The sequence below is a fragment of the Plasmodium berghei genome, assembly GCF_900002375.2.
Source record: "Plasmodium berghei ANKA genome assembly, chromosome: 2".
In the NCBI taxonomy this organism is placed as follows: domain Eukaryota; phylum Apicomplexa; class Aconoidasida; order Haemosporida; family Plasmodiidae; genus Plasmodium; species Plasmodium berghei.
The window spans coordinates 190793-211681 of NC_036160.2; the positions used below are offsets into that span (position 1 = coordinate 190793).

Here is a 20889-nt window from a genome sequence, read left to right on the forward strand (position 1 = left end):
AGTTTTATTCCCCAACTTTTATAAACACTATAAATTAATTTTCAACATGTTTACATTTATATAGCACAAATAAAAGCGTTTTTCCGATTTTTTTTTTTAAAGCATATTTATTTTCAAAACCTATTCTAAAAATGGTAAATGAGTTACAAAAAAATAGTAAAAAAATAGAAAAAAAAATAGCAAAAATTAGGGGGAAATACTGTGTAAAATATGAATAAGAAATGTTACAATTTATATTTTATCTGTTGATGTGTATGCACAAAATGAGTGTGATACAATTATTCTTATATTAATAAACATTAAAATAAAGTAAGTTCGAAATGCTTATTTTATAATTAAAAAACAAAAGTTTATTAACAAAATAAATAGGTAGCTAACGAGTAGTTGGTGCGTAGGGGATTGGGATTATTTCTTGAAAAATTTAATTGGGGGAAAAAAGACATAAGTAGAAAAATATACCTTGTATGTATTAATTTTATGTATTATATTAAGCGATATACAAATGATAAAAATAAGAAAAAAAAAAAAAAAAAAATTTAATGTTTTATTCATATATTTATTATTCAAATGACCATTCAAAATAAATAAAGAAAAACTTATTATAAATATAAGAAAAGAAACAAACAAACCTTCATATATATACTGAGAATTTGTTGATCTATAAATATATGTATTCAATATAGAATCTAAAGTTATATCAGTGTTATAAAACTCTGATTGATATATTAAACAGTGAAATAATCCACTTAAACATATAAAATATAAAATATATGAACAAATAAATATTATTATATTATATTTATTTACAATTAAAATGAATAAATATAATAACATAAATATAATTCCTATAATAAATGATAAATACATTTTAATGTTTAAAAAAATACCATCTTTAGTTACAGATTCTTCTCGGGTTCTATTTAAATTAACACTATATCTATTAATATTGTGCATGTATATGAATTTTAAAAAATAATTTGTAATACTTTCTATGTTTAATTCTATTTGTATTTCATCATCATTTAAACCATCTTGTTTTTTTTCTTCTTTTTTTATAAAATTTTCCAACATATATATACTATAAATAAGCGAATAATATTTGTGGTTGTATAATGTATGTTCATTCATATATACAAATTCTGGATAGTTTTGTATCATGTGTATATGTTTTAATGGATTTAAATTTGATTTATTAAAATTTACATAAAAAAAAAATATAGGTTTTAACAAATTATTTTTCATATATATATTTGTGCTTCCTTTTTTATAATTTTTTTCGTTGTATAAAAAAATATTTTCTAAAATAATTTTTTTTGCAACAGTGTTAAATAGTTCTAATAATACATATGTTTTTCTATCAAACATAGAAATATTATTTTTCATTTCAACATCAATTAAAAATAATACACAATCGTATTCTTCATCTTTATTTAAAACATAATCTATATAATCGCTTAAACTTAATTCATGTATATAATGGAATGATATTTCATTTTGTGTTTTATCTTTTTCATATTCTTCATTTATATGAAGTTTTATTTTTTTATTAATTAACTTCTTTAGTTTTTCAAATTTACTAACATCATTTAAACAATATGTTACTGACTTGAAAAATACAATCACAAAGTACAAAAAAAAAAAATACAATTTTGAGTACGTTATTTTCATCTTTCTATTTTCTTAATAGTGTGTGATATAATATAGATACATTTCTTCACACATCATATTTTCATAAATCCATGATAAAATATCATTGTTCACAAAAAAAAACATACCTATTATTTCCCCTGTTCTACAAAAATATCAAATATAAACTCTACTTAATGATTATAACTCCGACTATCCTTTTTCGATTAAGCTTATACTATATTTTTTTTTTTTTTGTATAATGTAGACTTTTTTATATTTTATTTATTAATATTTCCAAAAAAATACATTGGAAAGTTTTCCCTTTTGTGTTACTTGGCTTGTAGGAAGTGAATAATAATAATATATATTATTAGTACATGCTTAATTTTACAAAATAATAGTTTTATTATTTTAAAAATACAAATGAAATCAAAAAAAATTCGAAGCGCTTTACCATGTGGGCAATGCACATTGGAAAAAATAAAATAAACGAATAAATAACGAATAAATACGAATAAATAACGAATAAATAAACAAATAGTAATATAATAAAAAAAAATGTGCAATAAAAATCATATTACATACTACTGCCTTATAAACAGCTATTAAGCTTGGAGCTATTTATATTAAAATTATGAAAAATGAAAATATTTCCAAACTTCAAAAGGTTTAAAAAAAAACAAATAAATAATAAGCATGTGCTTATTTAACACGTAAAAAAAATACATGTACGTGTACATGCCCATGCTTATTGTATCTCATTATTTGCATCCATTGTACATGCAGAAATATAACAAGAAACATATACTACTATATTAATATATCCATTATTTGTGATAAGACTAGGGACATTTATCCGGTAAAAATATGTCACCAGCCGATATTATTTTGTTGTATAATTGTGCCGAAGTTGGTCTAGATTTGTAATCTAGCGATAACATTTTTTTACATAAACTAGCTACATTTGGATGTTTTTTTATTAACAAGTCAGGTAAAATTCTTTCCCTGGCATTACATAATATTTGTGTTCTTTCCATATTTGTTTCCGTTTTAATAAATAAATCAATTATAATTAAACCTAAAGAGAAAATATCTACCGATTTGGTATATTTATTTCCTTCTAATTGTTCAGGTGCTGAATAAAGTTTTGTCCCTATTCCTAGTGTATGATTAATTGATTCTTTTTTATTTTTTAAATTGCTTGAAAAATCGCTAGCTACCGTTTTATTGCACCCCCCCATTTGCTCCGTTGTTTGATCAGCTGATTTTTCTTGTATATCGTCATGGTGTAGTCCTTTTCTATATATACGCATCCACTTTGCGCCAAAGTTTTTATTGGAAGCCGAGCAAAATTTATTTTTGATTGTTTTTATATTTATATATTTTTTTTTTTTATTACTACGACAATTTTGAAAAGATTTAGACAAGAAATATTTTTCAATTTCTAATCGACAATAAGCATTCCGTTTAACAACTATTGCACTACTTATAGAACTATTTGTACTACGTCTTCCTATAGGGTGTTTATTTTCTTTTTTCTTTTTTTTTTTTTGGGCAGCTATTTTGTTTTTATCCATTTTTTCCCCGATATCATTTTTTTTTTTTTTTGTGTCACAAATATTACCATTTTCTTCCTCACTTGTTTTACTACATTTTTTTCTCGTTTCTACCGATTTATCTTCATCAGTGAAATAGCGTCTTGTTTTTGTGCATCTCAAAAAAACATTCATGGAAATATTCATTTTTTCGGATTTATTCGATTTTATTATATGATTTTTTATAATGTTACATTTTTTCATTCGATTCCTATCAATATGTTCCCTATTTTGCGAAAAGGATAAATTATGGCATTTATTTGCATGCCTAACTATTATGTTTTCATCTAAAGTGGATTTTCTTATATGAATGGTGTTACTACCACTTTTAAATTTGGTTAATCTTCTCCTATTTTTACTAAGTATATTTAATTCACCTATTGTGCTCCACCATTGAAATATTCTTTTGCAACTCCGAAGGTTTCTATTTTTATTTTGAATGGCAAATTTCTTCGATTTCGATATACTACTTTCATTATAATCGCCTTTAGTATTATGCACGTCACTTATTTGCCCATTTTCCAATGGGAATACTGAATTATAGTTTGAAAACAGTTTTTTTTTGTTGCAAAAAAAAATTTTGTCACAGTTTTTATTTATTATCAGATCCTTTTGTATCTCCTCTTCTTTTGTTGTATTTATTTTGTGGTCATCCAAATAATCATATGAAGCTAAACCAAAATCACCTATTTTAACAATATCATTGTTTGATATAAATATATTTGAAGGTTTTAAATCTCTATGCATAATGTTATTATTATGTATATAATTTAAGCCCATAATTATCATATTTATGATTTCAATGTTTCTTTTAATATTAATACGAGTTCTTCTATTGATGTAATTTTCTATTGTATCTTTGCAATATTCCATTCGTATATATAAATTAAATTTATATTTTTTATTTTTTATAAAATTTTGTTTATTTTTTTCATTATCTATGTTTGATACTGGATTCTTTTCACTAAATTGGGATATGTTTGTATCAATTTTTTTATAATTCTCCTCCTTTTTTTCCTTGTTTTTACAAAACATATTTTGATTTTCTTCATTCAATGTATTTATTATATCTTTTCGTTTTCTTTGTCTTTGCCCATCCCAACCAATACGCCGTTTTTTTGACGGTTTTACTTTCTCTGTATTTAAAATACCGCATTTTGTGAAATAATGCTTTTTAGACCGCTGATCATAATTATTATTATCATTTCCACAATTTTTAAAACTGCATTTATTTGGTATAGTTAAGAATCTATTATATGAATATATTTCCAGTATATCATTTTCCAAATGAATGGGTAATTTGTTATTTATTTTATGCACATTCGAAATAAAATATTTTGTAACCATATAAATTTGATGAGATAAATAAGGATTATATATAATAGACTTATTACTGTTAAATCGATACAGATTGCTTCCTTCTCCTTTATGAAATAAATTCATAAGTAAAATAAAAAAATCAAAATATATATTATAAGTATGTAAAAAATTATCACATCTTATGATAAAATGTGGTTTAAAAAAATTGTCCCATTTTAAAATACATAATAATGATGGTAGCTTAAAATTGTTGAAACTTTTCCTAAATTCGATTTTTATAATTTTTTTTTTTTCTTCAAAATTTTTTTCCTTAGAAGCATTTCCTAGTTTTCTAAATTCCAATTGATAAACTGAATTGTAGCTATTGCATATGTTATGTTTTTCTCTGCAATTGTAAAACGAGTTACTATTTATTTCTGTTTTTATTTTGTCGTAGTTTTCATTTTCTTTTATAAATCCATACCATTCCCACTTGTTAACATTTTTGTCAATACAATTTGAAGTATATTCATCAATATCACAATTGCAATACCTATACACTTGTTGTTGTATATATTTATATAGACAATAAAATATATTATCTTCATTATCATGAATAACTGTTTCATAATAAGGATTGGTTTGGGGATTTGAATTTACATTGCTTTCCTCCAATTTAAATAAATTATAAAAAATTTTAATATTATTTTCATGTTTTTTTTTATTAGTTATTAAAAATTGTCTTTTAATATCTCTTTCTTTTTTTCCACTATTATTTTTATTGTTAATATTACTTGCCATTTTTAAAATGTTACATTTTTTGTTATATGAATTTGTAAAATTATCTTCAAAATCTGTTCGAATTGTGTCCATTTTTATCATCTCATTTATATATTTTTTTTTTTTATTGTTTTTGTTCACTCTCTTTTGCTCCTCATAAACTTCCCCTTCATCCTCAATACAATACATATCAAATGTTTTTTGATAAAATATTTCATTCGAATTTATTTTTTTCCTACTATTTTCAAACGGATCATTAATATTATCACTATATATTTCGGTCAAATAGGTGGTTAGTACATATTCATTACTTTCTCCTTTCAATGTTTTAAGTAGGATTACCTTTATATTTTCGTTCCTTTTTTTATATGTTTTATGTCTCTCACTTTTACACAATACACTATCAAAATATATCCTTTTCTTGTCATTTATTTTATTATATTTAAAATAAAAAGTTTTATTAATTTGACATATTTTTCGGATTATTATTTTTTTCTTATTTTGTATCAAATTTTTATCAATTTTTTTAAAACTACATTTATATTTCAGGGTTTCTAAAGATATATGTTGGTTAACCTCGTTCATTTTGTTAATTTTATCCATATTTTCCCTTTTTATTTTAGTACTCTCCTTAATCAATTCATTTGTTCCACATGCTTTTATCATACTATTATCGCATTGATCATGTAAACAAGAAAAATCATCTTTCAGCTTACAAGCGTTGTCTCGATATAATATATTCCCCCTTTCCATACCAAGCATATTCTTATATAACTCTTTATGTCTATGGGATAAAACTTGTCCCTCATGTTCATTAATTAGAAAACAAATATAAGATGAATCGTTTTCATCACAATCTTTTGTATTATATATATTGCCACAATTTTTATGGTTATATTCATATTTTTTTTGAATAGAAAAATTATTATATATATCATTAGAATCGGCTATTTGATGGTTGTTAGACATAATAGGATTCGGTTCAACGTTGGTTACAAAAAAACGGTTTGCATTATTCACACTTTTAAAAAATATTTTTTTGTGACTTTTGTGGTTTTTGTAATTCTTTTGTTTTTTTGAGTTTTTTTTATGTTTGAAAAATTTGAGTTTTTTGTTTATATTATTCCTCTTTGTATTTAGTTCATTTGGGCTAGCTAAATCGACGGTACTACACGCATTACTATTAGTAGCATTTTCAAAAATAATTTTAAAGTCGTCATTTTCGCTTGAATATACAATATTGTCAAAAAAATTTTCAAGTTCTTTTTTCTTTATTTTTTCACTTTTATATTTTTTTATAATATTTACATTTCCATTTAATAATTTGTTCTCTTTTTTCTCTCTCCAATAGTTTGAATTATATATACTTTTTTGTGTTCTCATTTTTTTTTTACACAAATTATTCTTTTTATTCTTAATTTTATTTCCAATTTTCGAAAAGTTTTGTTTAACAAGTATTTTGTTTCCATATAATGAAACAATATCTTTTCTGTTCCCGTCTTTTATTTTATCAAAGTAAGGGCAAAATTGTTTTACTGCATTTTTATTATTATATGGCCACTTTCGAGCATATATCAAATTTATGTTGTCGCTAATATGTGCATTATTTTTATAAAAATATTCCAAGTAATTATAAAAATATATTCTATAATCTCTTATTATATTAATATCTCGCACAATTTTTGTATCCTTTACTTTGATTTGTCCATTTTTTTTCTTTATTACACTGCCAAATACTAATATATAACACTGCCCATTTTGCTCATATAAAATTGTTTCAATATTAATATTCACTAATTTTTTGAACAAAACTTTTTTAATATTATAAATAAAATGTGTTTCTTTTAACTTTTTTTTATATTTTTTATTATTATTTCGATTTTTTTTTTTTATTAAAATTCCTTTTTTTACACTTTTGGGATTTTTTGTCAATTCACAGTCTTTCCATTTTTTTAAATCATTTTTACTAGTTAAAACTATAGGGGTATTCATTTTTTTTTTTTTTTTTTTAATGTGAAGAATATTATCGAGACAATATATTTTCATAAAGTTCATCAAAATATTAAAATATATATGTCTTGAAGTCGTTAAACAACTTATTATATTTTCTTTGATTACAATGCTGTTACTCCACATGTTAATAAATTTTCTCCACATATATTTACATATCTTAGTATTATTACTATTTTTTATAACCCTTCCTAATCTTTCGTAAAATAATAATATGTTTTTATATGAATAATTATAACCTGGGAATAAATTATTCGCAATTTCATTACTTTCTAAAGACCTGATATTAAAAAGAGTATCAAAATAATATGCTTGAATAATAAAACAATATATAAACAATATCGCATATTTTGTATATATATCATAATTTTTTTTTTCATTTTCAAAATATGAATTATATATAATGTAGTTCATAAAATTTAGCGTGAATATATTATTAAAAATCTCATTGTAACTATTTTTTGATACACTATTCGTTGCAGCAGCACTACCAATACGGGTATAAAATTTTATCATAACTTTAATGAAAAATATGTCCATTCTTGTCAACGTATAAGCAACATTGACAAAATAATTAATCATCTTTAAAACAATAATAACCCAATAATAATTTCCTTCTCTATTTATGCTTAAGACATTTCTTATAAATATTGTATCAACAATAGTTGTCCAGTTCATTATTATGTACAATTTCCCCCAATAAACATAATATAATTTTTTATTTAATTTGGCAAAAATTTTCGAAAGGATTTTTATGCATTTACCTTTATCATCGTAAAATAAATTTATAAGAGACAACCACACATATATTATATCGCCAATTCCTTCTATATCAAATTGCTTGGATTTTTCAAAATAATTATAAAAATAAATAATTAGATATAAAATTTCAAATTTCTTAAATATATTTATTTGAATATTATTTAAAAATAACTCTATGAAAAAATTAAATATATTTTTTTTCTTTTTATACATTTTTTTTCCAAAAATTAGAGAAATTGCAATCATACTCTTCCATATTTTGACCATTTTATGGATACCTATTTCATCACCTTTATTACTTCTGTCTGATTTATCCTGAACAATATGAATTCCTTTGCGAATAAAATAATCTTCAAAATGCTTCAATAAAAATATACAAATCACATTTGTCTCTATTCTATGCAACATCAAAACTATTCTCTTAGAAATTTTTAATAATTTTCTATAAAGGTTATATTGAAAAAGACTAACAAACTTATTCTTATACTTTTCTATATCTAAAAAAAGCATAATAATATAATGATAAAAAATTATGTTTTCAAAAAAATATGTTTTTTGGTTATGTCTCTTAATGTAGAATTTTTTTTTACTTTGATAATTTCGGCTATTTTGACAAATTTGTCTTTTCTTACTAATTATGGCATATTCATTTATTTCTCTCCTAATCCAAATATAAAAATTGAGAAAATAAATGGCATTATAAATATTCTCTTTTTCATTATCATTTTTCAGTCCGAATAGATAGTTATGTTCATTATATCGTAATATATTTTCATTTTCATAAGTTAATTTATATGGATTGAGGGAAATGGACAATTGCTCGTATTGTTCTTTTATTCGATTTATTAATTGATTTTTGTTTTTTTTATTATATATTTGAATGTTAAATGAAGAAATATCTTGCTCAAAATCATTGTAATTAACTTTGATATTCGTTATGGCTATTTTTTTTTTTTTTTCAAATTTCTCTTCTCGTTTAAACTTGTTCATTTGTGTTTTCATGAGCCTACAAATTTTGCTGAATAAGATATATTTTTTTGAGTTTTCATGTTTGTTTAGGCAATATTTCCAATTTTTTTTATTGTTATAATGCTTTCTCCATAACTTGTGATGTTTTTGCCTTTTATATGTTAAACTTTTATAAACAAATACATGTATAGGTTTTTCATAATATATGTTTATTTTTTTAATACATTTATTTCCTATGGTATTTTTCAAATGTTTTTCTTTTTTTCCTTTTATCCATATATCCTTCTTTTTTATTATTTTTCGTTTTAAATTAATTTTTCTATGTTCTTTATATACGTCTTTCCCCTCATATATAATATCATTCTTAAAATTAATCCACATTTTATAGACATCAAAGTTATTACAATTTATTTTAAATATAAACTTTTCCAAAGTATTTTTATTCCTATATATTTCCAGTTTATTTATTTTGGCCATATTCGATATATACTCTGATAATTCACAACTTCCATTAGGAGGAATACGCATATTAAGTATTACATTTCCTAATTCGTTTGATGGAAATCGCGATAGTTCGATTAAACTGTGTCTAAATTCTAATATTATATTGTACAAATTAGTATTATCCTTTATAATATTATCACTAACATATTTAAGTAGCTTAAATATATCGTTTTTCTTTTCTTTTCCATTTTTCCCCAAATAACTCCACCATAAATAATGTAGAATATTTCCTAAATTATTATTAAAAAAAATGAATGTTTTATTGTTTTTGTTATTTAAATATGAACAGTCATCATATATAGCCAAAATATATTTTTCAAATAGAAAGTTTTTAAAATTTTTTATTAATTGTTCAGGCAATAAACTTTCAATATTTTTTTTTTCATTTTTGCACACACACATTTGATTCAAAATTTTCCACAAACACATTATATTATATTTATTTAGTTCAATTTGATGATTAAAATTATAGTTGTGTTTTTCCTTTTTAAAATTTTTTAGCAATATTAAATTTTTCCAATTATCTTTTTTTAATACGTTTCTTTCATTATTGGTTATGTTTGAAATATTTAAAGCGTTTTCTGGACAACTTAAATGTTTTAATTTTTTTTTTTTATGATCAGATAAGGTAATAAGTACTCTCTTTTTCGTATTTGTATTTTGTTCTTTCCTTTTTTCTCTTCGTTGTTGTTGTCTTTTTTCACGTCGTTTGTCTCCCATTTGTTCTCTTTGTTGTTCTTTTCTTCTTCCTCGCCTTTCCCTTTTCGATTTTGATAAGGTTTGAACAACTTCTAACCAAAAATCATTCATACTGACAATATTGGGGTGGTTTTTTAATTTTCTTAAGCATTCTATTTCTCTTAAATTTAATAATACCTTTTTTTCATAATTAGATTCATTGGCTGAAAATTTTATTTTTTTTAATGCATAAAATTTATTGCTTTTTTTTTTTTTAATTTTATAAACACATGAAAAGCCACCTGCAGCTATTAAATACATAAATATAAATTCATTTTTTATTTTTCCATTTATATTATTAATCACTCCAGTGGAACTTCCATTATTAATGCCTTTTTTCTGATCCACCATATTCAGCATGTTGTTATCTATAGTACATATTTAATCCTATAGCTTCCCCATGTACATATTAATTTGGTATATACCTATTTTATTGGAATAAATATGTATATATATGTGTGTATACAATTTGTTCGTATAGTATGATAGCAATAATCCACATTAATAAATGGTGATAATGAGGGAAAATGATTATGATAAGTTCTATCCAATATAACTAATAAAACTACCCAATAATAAATGTCGGTGCTATTCAACCAGTATGTGGAAATGTTGGGTGGTGTTTGTAAAAGAACGTCAAAAATTAAAAAAAAAAAAAATAAATAAATAAATAAATAAATGAAATAATATTTTCCATTCCTCTAGGATTATTTGTTTATGTTAAATATAATAATAAAATAAAAATAAAATAATAAAATGCTTTAAGTCTAATTCACATTTTGGTTTCTAAAAGGCATAGATAATTCCTCTATTGGGGTATTTTGGGGGGCGTTTCTTATTTCACAAGATCGTTTTTAGTTTATACTTTTTTTTCTAATACATACAACATCATGCTGATATGTGCATATGTTAATACAAAACTTTGCGTCTTTTGCTTATATATAAATAGTGCATAATATTTATTATTCAAAATAAAATTAAAAAAAATTATTATGTTGACACAAGTAATATGTTTAATAATACATTGTTAGCCTTTAATTAAAAAGTGGAAACTATCTTTTTTTGTTTTTTTTTAATTAAGGGTATAGAGAAATACATAATCATGCATGTATATAATACAGTAAGTTACATATTCATTGATAGATCACTTCAATGATAAGACATAAAATAAAATTTGCGTATTATTCCGAAAAAAACATTAAAATTTCAACACTTCAAGAATATATATACAAATAAAATTATATAGAAAATTAAATATATATGTTTAAATTGCATTGATATAAAAAAAAAAATTTGCATACAATAAAAAAATTTTACGAATTGGCTTTCTATACGCACGTTTCCATATATGGGTGAGGGAAATTAGTTGATTGGCATTTCTAGTATCAATTTGTTATTATACATTTTCTATTATTACATAAAAAAGGTAAAAAAAAAAAAGATAATACAAATAAACAAAAAAAATGAGAACCAATTCATCCTACATAGATTGAATCGTGCCTTCAAAGATAAAATATATAAATACATGCATATATATGTATGTTAATATTTGTGTATTGATTTATTATGATTCTCTTTTTTCTTAATTCGTTATACAGAATATTTAGCATAAGCACACAGTATACATAAAAAAAATAAACTTAAGCCCGCGCAAGTGTAAATTAAAAAAAAAATTAAAATTATATTAATTGGAAAAATAATTACAAAGAATAGAAAAACGGTAGTTTGTGCATACTTCCATACTATGATAAACACATATGTGTACTATTTTATAAGTTGATTTTAACAATTATGCAAACTAAAGGTATAGATCTTTGTATGGATACATCGAGTTAGTATAGTTAAAAAAATAAAATAATTAAAAAATAAAACATAATTATAACACAATATATTTTAAGACAAAAAACGCCATGAACATTCTCCTATATTTTTTTATGAAATGAACTCAGGTGTGTGAAGGAGTTTTTTTATATCATTGGCATATATATAAATATATTTTTTTTAAAATAAAATTATGGTGATTTAAATAAATAATATTTACATTTTTAATTTCTAAATTTTAAAATAACTAAAAAAAACACCAAATCGTTGTTTTTATGAGTGTACACACACATACATATATTCACATAAAATGAATAAGCATGCAAAAAAAATATATAGATATGTGTGTATTTTTCTTTATATATGCATATTTGATAAATGTAAATATTATTTTTCAAATTATTTAAAATTTATAAATGCTCATTCAAAGTAAGAAGGAAGTTTTTTTTTTTTGAATATCAAACGACATGAATGTAAAAGTTTCCAAAAAATAAATATATGGCTCGAAAAGGATATTAAATTTTATATATGTATATAAACAAATAAGGGGCATAAAAATATGAAACATACATAGATAAAAAATGTAGACAGGAATTTAATAATATATGTAGACAAAAAAATTTGAAAATGAAAAAGTTTACTAACTGTATAAGGAAATTTTATTTTGAAAGAATAATGCTCATAATAAAAATTTAAAAAATGCATATAATAAATAAAAACAAAATCTAAGAATTGTTTTTTTATAAAATGAAAAAGCTTAATCTATGTGTGTATATATTAACAGTGAATTTCTCTTTTGGGATTACATATTTTATTATGGCAAAAAGATAAATTATTAAAATAAGAGTAAATACATGTTCACTTGTAAGTTAATTTTATTTATTCATATTCAAAATGTTTCAATGAATATATGCAATGGTATAAAACATTATAGGAAAATAAAAGTATAAAAATTAAAATAGCGTATTTAAAAATATTTTAAGAGGCTTAAACTTACTTGTCCAATAAGTCGACCATAAATCCTGCATGTTTGAAATGCATATATCGTTGCATGCTAATGTCTATACAAGTACACATATACAAATAAATGTTTATACTTATTTATTTTTTTGTTTATTTTGTTTGATTTCTTGTAATTTTATTTATTTTAGTATCCCTATATATTATGAAAAAAGGTAATAACCCAAACAGGACATTTAAAACACAGTGTGGGCATATATAATAATGACAATAATATTGATGATAAAAAAAATATAAATAAAATATCATAGAAGAAAATGTTGTGTTTATTTTAAATGACAAACTTTGCATGAGGAAATATATATTTTGTTTCCTTTATTTGTAAGAAAATTTACAAAAGTTAAAACAAATAATTATTTTTTCAGAAAAAAAAAATTTTATTTCTCTTTTTTCAATGATCTAACAAAATGAGAAATAACCCACCAAAAAAAAAAATGAAATAAAATTAATAATCTTATTATTTATGAACATTGCAAACGTTTTATAATACATAACAATAATGTTCATATATATGGGGAAGAATAAATCTATAATCGTATTATTTATATAGTTAAATTACTCATAAAAAATATTATGTACATTCGAAATATTGATATGTGGATCAGTAATAAGATATAAAAATTAATTAGCATAAGGGAAGATGAGTGGACAGAATATATACATGGAAACATGATTATATTTATGAAAATAAAGGAATAATACTTTTGATTTTTTTTTTGTTTTTATAAAAAATGAAATAAACTATTATTATAATGAGAATAGAAATAAATGCGTCTTATTATTATTATTTTATTTTGTAACCATAATTATTCTTAGAGTATAAATAGAACATATTATATGTGTATATGGAAAAGGAAACTAAAAAAAAATAAAAATAATTTCTTTATATATATATATGCATATAATATATTTAGCTGCATAATTTTGAGTACCCTTGAAATTAGTAATTAGGGGTTGGAATTGGTTTTATTATTTTACAAAAAAATTATTATAAAGATAATACTTAATGATGTTAGCGATATTTTATATAAAAGCTGGGTTTTATGTATATATATATATGGAAGTTTATTTATATATAACATTTGTTAACTATTTTATTCTAATTATATATGAATTTTTTTATAATTTCAATTTTAGTATAATTTTTATAATACAATTTTTAGGCGTTTTTTATAAATAATTATATATATATTAATTTGAATTTCTCTCAAAAAAAACCCTAAAAGCCTATAAAATATATTCATTATTTTAATGATCTATATTTTTTAAATATATATATTTTTATTATAGTTTATATATTGCATGCATATCTTTTCTCCATACATAATAATTTTACCACAATTTATCTTTTCAATGAATACACAAAACATTTAGTAGCATTTCTAATAATAAAATTGTATTGTGAATTTTTATATTAACAGTTCGCATTACAATTTTTTTTATTATTCGTATTATTATATTATATATTATTTATTTATATTATACACGATTAATTGCATTTTTTTCTAAACCTGTTGAAATGTTCATTGCGTATAATTATTAAAAATGAAGAGGGGGGGGAGTTAATTATTAGTTAAATATTTGGTTAAATATTTTGGTTAAATATTTTGGTTATATATTTTTATACATGCAATAATATCCCATTTAAGTGGAAACCTGCACCTTTTATTAAATCTTCATTTAAAATTTTAAGATTTTCATATTTTTCGTGGCTTTCAAAAATATTTAATTTATAATTTTTTATTCAAATGTTTTACTAAAAATTTTATACATAAAAATTTTGTACAAATGTTTTATACATAAAGATTGATAATAACTTAATGCTTTCATAATTCATCAATTTAATTATAATGATAAAATTAAAAAAAAAAAAAAAATTTTTTTTTTATTCGCGACATTTTTTATTTTAAATTATTTATAATATATGTTTTCCACACTATTTTGTTTTTCCCATTTTTATGATGTGATAATGAACGAGAACTTGGAATTTATAAGTTATATATAGGGACACATATTATTCATATATTTTTATTAATTATTATACAATTTACTTTGATGTTTAGTAGCTGCTTTTTTACTAATTTCCGTTTATGCCAATACAAATATTCATTGATATATATATATATATATATATATTATGTACATAATTGATATTTTTTCTTTTATTCATGTTGTGTTAATATAGAGAAATACATGTAAACAACATTTATAAATTGTAATATTAGGTTTTCATTACACATTCCTATTTTTTCCATAAAATTTATCTCTCTTTATGTATATATGTATGTATATGATTTTTAACACATGTTAGTATGTATTACATGATGCGCAATAATATATATCCTTGCGTGAATTGCAATACATAAGTGTTTTAGACGGATGCTAAATAATTTGTTTATATATTATGTTATTTAGCACATTTGTTTATTTGTGTTAGATTATACTGCATTTGTTTATATATGCATAGTTTTACTTTGTATATTTAAGAAATATAAAAAGGTATAATTCCTTTCTTTTTTATTCGATTTTTTAAAATAATTTTGTCTATTTATTCGTTTTGATTACCTCTTTTGAATTAATTATAAGAACCGCATTATGCTTGGCTTCTTGAGTTATATGATTTTTACAAATGTATAAATATGATGCTATATATTTTTTAATTTGTTTTTAATAAATTTTCATAAATAAACAGACAAACATATATATAATATATTCGTTGGTATATAATCAGTGAAGTAATATATATATATATATATAAAGATATATGTGCACATCATCACATGATAAGTTCTAAAGAATATTCAGGCATGCTTTATTAATATTCCTTTCTTTTTAATTATTATTTTATGGAAAGGTGTATAGGAAAATGTTTTTCAGAAAAATAGGGGGATTTGTCAGTAAAATAAAACATTACTCATTAAATAAATTTTCCAATTGTTTATATAAATATGCGGGGTTTGTATATGATAGACCATATACGATAATATTTCTTAGTTTGATTGGATGTGGATTATTGTCAACGGGGTTTTATTATAAAGAAAATGAAAAAGATGTATTTAAATTATATTCAATAGCAAATGCTTACACATATGATAATGGTAAAATGATAAATGACTTTTTTCATAGAAATAGAAATGCAATAATATTAATAGAATCTAATTTTAATTTATTACAAGGTCATATTTTAAATGAATTAAAAAAATTTGAAGATAACATTTTTGATATTCAAATAGATTGTTCAGAAGTTCTTGAATGTAAAGTTGATGATATAGGTGTTGAACAAACAGAAGTTGCAAAAAAAGTATTTGATAAACTTAATAAAAATATAGATCCTAATGTTAATTATGATTGGAAACCAAGTTTATCTTCTCTAAATTTTAAATTTTCTTTAAATAATTTGTTACGTTTTAAAAAAAAAAATAAAACAAATTTAGATAAAAGTGAGGAAACAGACGATGATGAAGATGAAGAAGATGAAGAAAAAGAAGAACCAAATAATAATGAAGATATGGAATATAGTGGTATAAGAACAAAATTAAAAAATGGTATAAATTTTTTTTATGAAAAAATTGAAATATTAAAAAAATTATATACTTCATTGAAAGGAAAAAAAATAGTAATGCCCCATGAAGAAAAAATAGCACCAACTTTTGAGGAATTTGAAAATGATGTATTTTATCCTCCATATTATATACCCCCATTATTAGTGAAAAATGATCGATGTATATTAAAAAATGTTTTCCAACATAAAAAATTAGATATAAATTTAAGAACTGTAAGTGATTCATTAAAAAAGGAAATAACATTTAAATTAGATGATCTTTGTCAAAAAAAATATGGTCAATGTGAAAGAAGTTCAATATTTTTATATTATGAAAATGGAAATGCAAAAATTGGTGATCCAATAAAAGTAGATAATTTAAATTTTTATGTAAATAGAAAATCATATAAAGGTATGATATTAAAATCTATATTTGGAAATCCCCAATATACACAAAACGGATCTAATTATGTTATAAATTATGCAAATTCTTTAGTAACTATATTACATTTACATAATTCATATACATATGAACCATATGCTTTAGCTTTTGAAAAAAAACTAATCGATTATGTTCGAAATTACAATATTAATCATGCAATAAATTCTGATGAAGAAACAAATGATGGAAATCCAGGATATGTTCGTTTTCATGTATTTGCTGAACGAAGTTTTGAAGATGAAGTTGATAGAATATCTAAATTAGATAAATTAACAATGTTATTATTTTTAATTGGAATTTTTTTTATTTTTATGTATGTTTTATTTAATAATGTTACTTCTGTTTTATATAGAAGTAAGCCACTTTGTGCTATTGTTGGAATATTTTGTGGGTTTTTAGGATATTTGGCAGGTTTTGGATTTTTATTTTTTATAGGAATTAAAACTGTACCCCCTGCAGAAACTGTTCCTTTTCTAGTAATAGGAGTATGTGTTGATGATGTATTTGTTATAATTAATTCATATTCTTTATTATTTATGATTAAAGATGATAGAAAAAGAATTCAAATGTGTTTAAGAGACAGTGCAGTACCAATTACAGTAACAACTTTAACTAATGTTATTGCTTTTTTAATTAGTGCAGTATCTCCATTTTATGCTATTTATAGTTTTTCTTTATTTACCACAAGTGCATTATTTTTCAGTTATATTTTGGTTATTACTATTTTAGTTAGTATATTATGTATAGAAGCACGTTTAGAAAAAGAAAAAAAAAATATTTTTTCACCAATTATAAGTTTAGTGTCGTCTTGTTTTTGTAAAGATTCAATAAATAAAATAAATAATTCATTACCTAATAATAATGAATTATCATTGGAAATATTAACTGAAGAAGAACAAGAAAAAGCATGTGCTGAATATGAAAGCCTTTCAATTTACCAATGGATTCATAATTTATATCTTTTTGAAGAATCTATTAATAATAAGAAAAATAAGCCTTCTTCTAAATCAAAAAATAAAGGAGATGATCAGTGCACTATCGTGGATGTCGCTCCTGGGGGTCGAGATTTTAAAGGGTGCAAACAAACTTCAAAACATCGAGGAAATTATAAAAATACTTCAAAATGCATAACAAATTCTGATAATAATTTGAAGAAAAATATTCAAGATTCTACATCTAAAGTTTATCCTTCAAATGTTAATCAAAACATCCAAAAAACTGAACATGATAACTCAAACATTTATTCTCATTATAATATAAATGATGATATAAATAGAAGAAATGATATTAATGGATATGATGGAAATGAAAATGAAGAATTAAGCGGAAGAACAGTAGAATATGATAATACAAAAATAAATAACAATTATACATCACAAATCAGTTTAGAAAAAGATTTAAGAAGTATTGAAGTAAATTCAAGTAGCTCTGTGTTACATATATCAAACGATATTTCATCATCTTGTTTAAATAATAGTAATGCAATTCAAAATCTAAAAAATGATGACAATGATTGTTCGAAAAATGAATACAATAAAGATATATATAACAATAATGAAGGAAATCGAAATAAAGCAAAAGATTGTGAAATTAATAATTATACAAAAGGTGAAAATAAAAAAATATATATGTTAAGTTCTCATGACAATGTATTATTTTATAAATATATATATAAAGAACCAAAAGGAAATATTGGAAAATGTTTTCGTAAACTGATAAAAAATTATTATATACCATTTTTATCATCTAGAATAGGAAAAACAATAGTATATTTGTTATTTTCATTTATTATTATTTTATCAATTTATGGTTGTACATTTATAAAAAAAGGAATAAGATATGTTAAAGCATTTCCGTCTGATTCATATATTCGAATGTTTATTGAGCAAAGAGCGATACATTTTCCAAATCTTGGTGATATAATTGAAGTATATTATTTTGATAAGAATTTTTTAAATAAGTATCGAAAATTACGCAACGAATATTTTGATGATGATATATCAAATTCTTATTTATCTTTTTCATTTTCAAATAATATAGATAATAATGAAGAGCCTTCAGATGTTGAACCAACAAATACAAATATAAGATGGGAAAAAACTACAATTCATGAAAAATTAAAACAAGTTCATGAAAACCTTGATAAACAAGATTTTATAGCTGGTATATCAAATGGCTTTAATTTTTTTGTAAATAATAATAGTAAACAATTGGAAAGTGAAGATCCTGATGCATTTTATAATACATTTATTAATTGGGTTAAATATGATTATACAGGAAATATGTTTAAAGATGATTTTATATTTTTAAATAAAAAATTAGTAGCATGGAGGTTTAAATATGTACAAAAAAATACTGATGATTCAGAAGATTCATCTATGTGGCTAAAAAAATGTAACGAAATTGCAAAAATAGAAGACGAAAATATACAATTACTTTGTTTTCATATAAGTTCTATCTTTTATGAGACTGATGAAATAATTATGGATATAACTCTCAAAACTATGGGAATAACAATTTTTACTATATTATTCGTAACTGCATATATTGTTGAAGGATTTAGTTCATGTTTTATCATAGCCATGATTATATTACTTATCGATTTATCCATTTTTGGATTTATGTGTTTGTGCGGAATAACAGTTAATATTATTTCAATGGTTATCCTAGTCCTTTCAATTGGTGAGTTTAAATCTGGTTTTATATTCTGCTCTCTAAAATTTTATATTTATTTTTTTTACAAAAAAAAAATTATTTTCTCTGCTCAGGTTTTTCTATTGATCATACGTCGCACATTGTACAGGCGTTTACACACAGTGTTGGTAGAACTCGGAATGAAAAGTAATAATTTTTTCGAAATCTGAAATTCGAAAATGAAATGTTTCCATCATATTCCACCTTATATTCTTTGCATTCCCATTTTTATTTCTCAGAATGAAGGAAAGTTTGTATTTGATGATGGGACCGGTCTTACATAGTGGTTTATCAACTTGGTGTATTATAAGCACCTTGTTTTTTTCAAACAAAGATTTTACTGTCATATTCTTTCAAACGCTATCTTTGGTAAGTACAGAAAAAGAGAGACAATTCAAATGTTTGGCATACATATTACCATTTTTTTTTTCAAAATGTATTTTATGTGGAAATAAATATTTATATATCTATCTTTTTCTTATTTCTTATTTCTTATTTATTTATTTTTTTTTTTTTACAATTGTAGGTTTTATTTTTTTCAGTAATATATTCTTCCATGTTTTTACCAGTTCTTCTTTCAAGCATTGGCCCATTATAGATCTTTTAAAAAATATATAATTTTTTATTCTTTTTAATCATTTATTTTATATAAAAATTTAATTTATTCATATATAAAAACAAATATTCTTATGAAAAATTAAGATTATTATTTATTTATAATTACCTTTTTTTTTTAAACTCACCTTTTATTGATTAATTCATTTTTGTTGAAATTATTCTTTTAAAATTTACTTTCTTTCCTAAAAATTTGCACATATATAAATGTACATATGTGCTTTTAGGTTTATCATGTTAATAATTCTATCTATATATTCGAAAAATACAATGTTATTTATTTATTTACTTACCCCATTTGGTTATATATTTTTTAAGTATTATCATTCTATAAGTTTGTACATAATTATATAAAATGATTACATATAATACAGTTATGAATATTGTGCGGGTGCAAAATATTTAAAAAATATATATATATCATAAAAATTAAAAGGTATTTAAAAAAAAAATATATTACTATATCCTTA

General features: G+C 21.9%; 3 protein-coding genes across 3 annotated transcripts; 1 reads left to right on the plus strand and 2 right to left on the minus strand.

Moving 5' to 3' along the window:
• Positions 1 to 405: 405 nt before the first annotated feature.
• Positions 406 to 1668, minus strand: PBANKA_0205700 (dolichyl-diphosphooligosaccharide--protein glycosyltransferase subunit OST3/OST6, putative; the record flags this gene model as incomplete). The annotated part of the gene is made up of 1 exon (XM_034564674.1): positions 406 to 1668. One exon carries the CDS (start codon positions 1666 to 1668, stop codon positions 406 to 408), a length of 1263 nt encoding a protein of 420 aa, XP_034419783.1.
• An 803-nt stretch (positions 1669 to 2471) lies between these two features.
• Positions 2472 to 10646, minus strand: PBANKA_0205800 (eukaryotic translation initiation factor 2-alpha kinase 2; the record flags this gene model as incomplete). The annotated part of the gene is made up of 1 exon (XM_034564685.1): positions 2472 to 10646. The coding sequence occupies one exon, from the start codon at positions 10644 to 10646 to the stop codon at positions 2472 to 2474; it is 8175 nt and encodes a 2724-aa protein (XP_034419784.1).
• Positions 10647 to 15993: 5347 nt separating this feature from the next.
• Positions 15994 to 20402, plus strand: PBANKA_0205900 (Niemann-Pick type C1-related protein, putative; the record flags this gene model as incomplete). The annotated part of the gene is made up of 4 exons (XM_034564696.1): positions 15994 to 19792; positions 19879 to 19951; positions 20044 to 20173; positions 20331 to 20402. 4 exons carry the CDS (start codon positions 15994 to 15996, stop codon positions 20400 to 20402), a joined length of 4074 nt encoding a protein of 1357 aa, XP_034419785.1.
• Between the last annotated feature and the right edge of the window lie 487 nt (positions 20403 to 20889).